Source organism: Octopus bimaculoides, chromosome 16, assembly GCF_001194135.2.
Source record: "Octopus bimaculoides isolate UCB-OBI-ISO-001 chromosome 16, ASM119413v2, whole genome shotgun sequence".
NCBI lineage: Eukaryota > Metazoa > Mollusca > Cephalopoda > Octopoda > Octopodidae > Octopus > Octopus bimaculoides.
In genome coordinates, this window is record NC_068996.1 from 30,305,917 (window position 1) to 30,311,838 (window position 5,922).

Here is a 5,922-nt window from a genome sequence, read left to right on the forward strand (position 1 = left end):
CTTCTGCCACATTCCAGGGAGAAAAACTAGAAGTAGTTGATAGCTTCCGTTACCTAGGTGACCAAGTCAGTAGTGGAGGAGGGTGCGCTGAAAGTGTAGCTGCTAGAATAAAAATAGCCTGGGCAAAGTTCACAGAGCTCTTACCTCTGCTGGTGACAAAGGGCCTCTCACTCAGAGTAAAAGGCAGACTGTATGACGCATGTGTACGAACAGCAATGCTACATGGCAGTGAAACATGGGCTATGACTGCTGAGGACATGCGTAAGCTCGAAAGGAATGAAGCCAGTATGCTCTGATGGATGTGTAATGTCAGTGTGCATACTTGACAGTGTGTAGGTACCGTGAGAGAAAAGTTGGACTTAAGAAGCTTCAGTTGTGGTGTGCAAGAGAGATGATTGCGCTGGTATGGTCATTTGGCGAGAATGGATTGGGATAGCTGCGTGAAAAAGTGCCACACCCTAGCGGTTGAGGGTACCTGTGGAAGAGGAAGACCTGGGTTGAGGTGGTGAAGCACGATCTTTGAACATTAGGCCTCACCAAGGCAATGACTAATGACCGAGACCTTTGGAAATATGCTGTGCGTGAGAAGACCCGGCAAGACAAGTGAGACCATAACCCATGGCCTTTACCAGGAGTGTAGCCAGCCTACTTATGCGTACCTTTCCTTCTTTGGACATAAACCCTGCTTGTGAAGACCTGTTGACGCAAGTGAAATCGAAATTGAATCAAATTCGTTGACTGGCACCCATGCCAACTTTCCTTCATTGGACACTAAACTCAGTTTGTGAAGACCTGTTGGGGCAAGTGAGATCGAAACTGAACCAAGTTTGATGACTGGCACCCGTGCCAGTGGAGCGCTAACAGCACCATCCGTGCGGGATCACTGCCAGAGCAGCGGTCTCGATCCTGTGCCAGTGGCACGTAAAAAGCACCATATGAGCGCGATATTTCCAGCTTAGCCTTACTGGCACTTGTGCCCGTGGCATATGAACAAAACATTGGATTGACTCCTGTGCAGGTGGCACATGAAATACATCATTTGAGCGTGGCCGTTGACAGTACCACTGGACTGGCCTTCATGCCGGTGGCACATAAAAAGCACTCACTACATTCTCAGAGTAGTTGGCATTAGAAAGGGCATCCAGCTGTAGAGACTCTGCCGGATTAGATTGTAGTCTGGTGTAGTCATCTGGTTCGCCAGTACCCAGTCAAATCGTCCAACCCATGCTAGCATGGAAAGCTGACATTAAATGATGAATTTTACAAAAGTGTTTTAGTCTGCCAGGATTGACATATCTATGAGCATACATTTTTGTCAATGTGAATTTTTATGACAATATCTGGTCTTTTGGTCTGTATTTCACAATCAGTTTGGATACTAAAGTCCCAAAGAATGGTGATGTATTTATTTTCTACTATTTAACCTCTGAAATGTCATATGTTAGTGCAATATGTTTCTTCTAAGAATGACAAGTTCCAATTTCTTTGATAAATACATTTCCATTGTTATTATTTCCTGATAGAATTTTCACCATGTTCACAGCCATATCTTCAGATTTGTTTAGACTACAGTTGGTTGTCTATGAATTTGTTTACCATTTACTGAAAAGCTTTCTATACTACCTTGTAAATATATGGGTCAACAAAATCGTTTTGTTGTTTAGTTTTGTTTAGTAAGCGTTAGAAATTTATTAGGTTGTGGGAAATGTTTGGTGTATCCCCTTTATAATTGCTTTTACTCTGATTTGGGAGATATATGAGGAATAGAAGAGGATAAGTGAAGATTGTCGAGTTCATTTTCCCTTCACATTCTTTCTTGGTTGGAAATACATAGGAAAAATAGTAGTCATGTATATAATGACACTGTTTTGGTACTACAAAAAGCAGGCTTAGTTTTAAAATTCTAGTACTGATAGATGCATGTGTGTATATATGTATATAGCTGAATAGTTCTTGCCTCAGTCTTCCAATCTTTAATCCAAATAATGTTATGGGCCTTCTTCAACATAGATTATGTTTTTGTAATGCAGTTCTCTATAAATATAACCTTGTTTCATACATTCAAAATTTTAAAGACCATTTTCAAAATTGGTAACAGAATTATTAAGATGTGCAATTTTTATGGGAATAGTAAGTGACAAGACTTATTTGTTGAAGTTTTCTACTAGCAGAAAATGTGAAAAAAATATCAGTATTGAATTTCATTCAAAATATTTTTTTTATTTTTGATGTTGATTTCTTTAAAAAATTATAACGATTTCTTAATTTTATTTCCATAAAGTTATTCTCTGGATTTTTTGATACTCTAACTGGCAGTAAAGTGGAAAGTGAGAGTTACAAGAAAATAGCTGAAGAAATAAATGTAAAAGCTGATGAAATTATGTTCCTTACAGATAATCCTAAAGGCAAGTTTATATTTTGTTTATTCTTTTTCTAATCTTTCACAGTAGGATGATTTTTACAATTTTAGACAATAGCATATTTGAGCAAGCATTTTTATAATACTGTAGGACATGGTGCTTATCGACAAACAGGCTGACTTGAGCATATGCAGTTATATTTCTTATCTTAGAGCTATAAATAGGATAAAGCAATATTTGAACTTTTGACCTTTGATTAATAAGTCAGCACCTTTATTGTATAATAATTATTCTTTAAATTGATTCTAAATATATTGTTTTATAACTGTGGCAATTTCATTAAATATTTACTGTGTCATGAATATATTTCTCATAACTATTCAATAATGCATGGTGGAATTACTGAAAGTTGCTACTTAAGGAAGAGAGAATTGCTTCAAAGTTTATTTTTCTGATGTTGAGAAATCATTATCAAAAAGTGAAAAAAGCATTCATATATTTCCCTATAATTCTTTTATTTTTTTCATGAGATAAAAGTCTTTGAAGTGTCTAGTAGCTGTGGATGGCACTATTTCCTCCTCTTTCTGGACTGATCAACATGACATAACTTAATATTTTAAAATTAGTTCATCTAAATTCATTTAAAAATTAAAAACAATTTATTTGTTTTTTCTTTACTTTTTCCTTCTAACAGTGGAGAAAAGAAAAGAAGGGAAGATAGAGGGAGAGAAACTTTTTACATGTTTTTGAAATATCTTGCATATTTTTTCAAAGTACATTTGATTGCTTTCTCTATTTTCTTAATGCTAGTTTTTCAGCTAAATTATTTGAAAAGATATGAGACTTAAAGAAAAAGGGATAAAAGAGCACCAGAATGAACGTAGGGCTAGATTCTCCAGCAAATGCCTATATAGATTTACTAACCATGCTATGTTAATTTCCATATAACTTTGTAATTATCACATCCTTAGACTATTATGTTTTTCTTTTGTTTTGAGGTTATTTACCTTTTTCCTTTAAGTTCATATGATATATCAAGCACTTATTGAAGCTCGGATGATTGTGTATTTCTTCTGTAAACTGCCATTTCATCTTGTCCTAAAATTGTTTGTAATTAGCAATCAACAACAAATATTTTATTTTAAATGCTGGTCAAATGAACAAGTTCAATATATAGTCAAATAAGTTGCCAACTTTGTCCTCTGCTGATAAAAAAATTGTTCTTCTATGCTCAATTCTTGAGTAACACAAATTATTTTTATTTTGAAGCTAATTATTATGGAAATATTTTGAAGTTGAAAGTCAGGTGAAAAATATCTAATCAATACATCTATAATGTGTGTGTGTGTTATGCTGAATATATGCTGTTTTAATACATTCGCATGTACAGCAGAACTGACTACAATTATTCAAAAGTAAAACTATGCAACTCCTTTCATGAAAATTATAATTGAAAACCAGCTTAAACTGAAAAGTAGCCTATCTGACATCATGGCTATGTAGGTAATTCATTTACAAGTGATCAGTTAACTATCTCTGTAACAGTGGTTTGCTCAAGCTGGAAGATATTTGAAGAATGCAGATAACTCAAGACAATATAATAAAATGATAGCATCAGTTGTATTACAGGACTCCAGAAGCCTTGATATTTGTTCATTTTTTTAAAAATTGTCATCACTGCTTCTATGCATTGATACTAGAAAAATCAAGGCTCTTAGGGTTTTAAGATGCACATCACCTTTGCCAAATGAACTTTGTACTTATCAGGAGATAAGGCAGGCTCGGAATGTGAATAATAGATTCTCTCCTGTTGAGGAATATATCAATGCACACCTCAGAATAGGACTGTAGATTGTAACTTCAGGTTGAAGGCAAAGAAAATTGGGAAACAAATGACAAATGAAAGAAAGATATGCGATTTTACTGTTACACTAAATTTCCATTTCATATCATATGTTCTCATCTTCACAGAGATAGAGAACAAAGGGATTTTCTGTATGATATTGATAGTATTCAAATGGATAGAGCAATTCTATGCCAGGAGCAGATGATGATGAAGTAGTGCTAAAAGACCTAAGTGGTAGGCCTGGAAAGAGAAGAGTTGTAGGGGGCTAGGCTGGAAGAGCAATGATCAGTTTATCAAGATAGGATAGAAGCTAAGAGTAAATTTACAGGCAACAAAACAGTAATATAGTATTGGGGATAAGCTTGTAACAACTAAGTGACTGGTGTGGAAAGGGTGACAAGCAGCGATATCAGGAATGACTAAATAGGAAGCTAAGTTTAGGTGGTTGATTGATGTTCTAAATTGTATAAGGATCATGTATTTTCAATTGCAGATTATGTGTTTGTATGAAGTGGTAACAAATATGTGGTGAACAGAGGTTTTATTATATGAACTTGTTGAATAAGAAATAGAAGAGATATTGTAAGAATCTATATTTTGAGGAACCAATAGAGAGGTCACCTCAAACATGATTAATAAGGTAATCAAGTAGCTGAAATCAAAGGAAGTTATAGTTTACCTTGCTATAGCTGCTAAAATAATCCAAGCATATGATTGTGAGATATAAACACTGGATGCAGATTTGCTGAAACTGGATACAATAGAATATGGTGAGTATGAACCAGTTGATGAATAATGTTAACCTGCATAAAAAACAATGCTAGTGATATGTGAAAGCTGCTGGATGTTATCAGCATTGTCCAAAGGGTACTAGTAAGAAGACTATACTTTATGATGGAAAGTATATGTTGAAAAATTACTTTAACTTATTGGAAATGTTAAATGGAGTGTCATTCTTGCGATAGTTTGTCATAGTAATCCTTAATATGTTTTGCTTCTATTCAACAGAAGCTGCAGCGGCAACATCTGCTGGTATTAAGTGTTATATTGTTATACGAGATGGAAATGAAGCACTATCTGAAGATGATCTCAGTAAATTCTGTACAATTCATAGTTTCACTGAACTTATGAACAACGAAGAATCAAAACCCCCAGTTTCTAAAAAGAAGAACTTAAAAACTGAGGAATAAAGCAAATTTCTACAGGTTTTTTAAATTTCATTATGTAAACTGATTTTCAGAAAGAAATTCATTATTGTTGTAAAGCATATATAGTAGATCAGTGATTCAAACTCACCTTCTATCATTATAATTTGTATTTTATGTAAGTTACTCAGATACCAGACTATATCTGAGTTAATGAAAGCAAGCTTTTTTTAAAATAAAAATCAACTTTTGCTTTACATTTTATTATTGCAGTCTCTACTTATTATTACTGTTGTCACATTTGGGACAGATCTGGCTTTCAACTGAATCCATTGTGAAGATTGCCCTGCCGCCTTCTTTTAACTGGGAAGAGCATGCAATTTTTATATGCTTGGTGGCCATGGCAAAAGAGGTTGTATGATGGTTGTGATTGAAGAGGCTGAAGACATATACTTTTCCTTCATCAACTTCAAGTTTCACTTGAAAGGTAAAGTAAGTGGAGAGAGGGAAATGGTACCTTCCAACAATTTTGTTGAAAGATGGATGAGAGTAGTAAATATGGTACAAGTGA

General features: G+C 34.5%; 1 protein-coding gene across 1 annotated transcript in view; it reads left to right on the forward strand.

The window, feature by feature from the left end:
• LOC106878813 (enolase-phosphatase E1) overlaps nt 1-5,615 on the forward strand; it is a 28,076-nt gene extending 22,461 nt beyond the window's left edge. The window contains exons 7-8 of the mRNA XM_052973483.1: nt 2,282-2,405; nt 5,215-5,615. Of these exons, the coding sequence (XP_052829443.1) occupies nt 2,282-2,405; nt 5,215-5,396 (306 nt within the window). The 3' untranslated portion in view covers nt 5,397-5,615. The remainder of the gene's footprint in view (nt 1-2,281; nt 2,406-5,214) is intronic.
• The last annotated feature ends 307 nt before the right edge of the window (nt 5,616-5,922 follow it).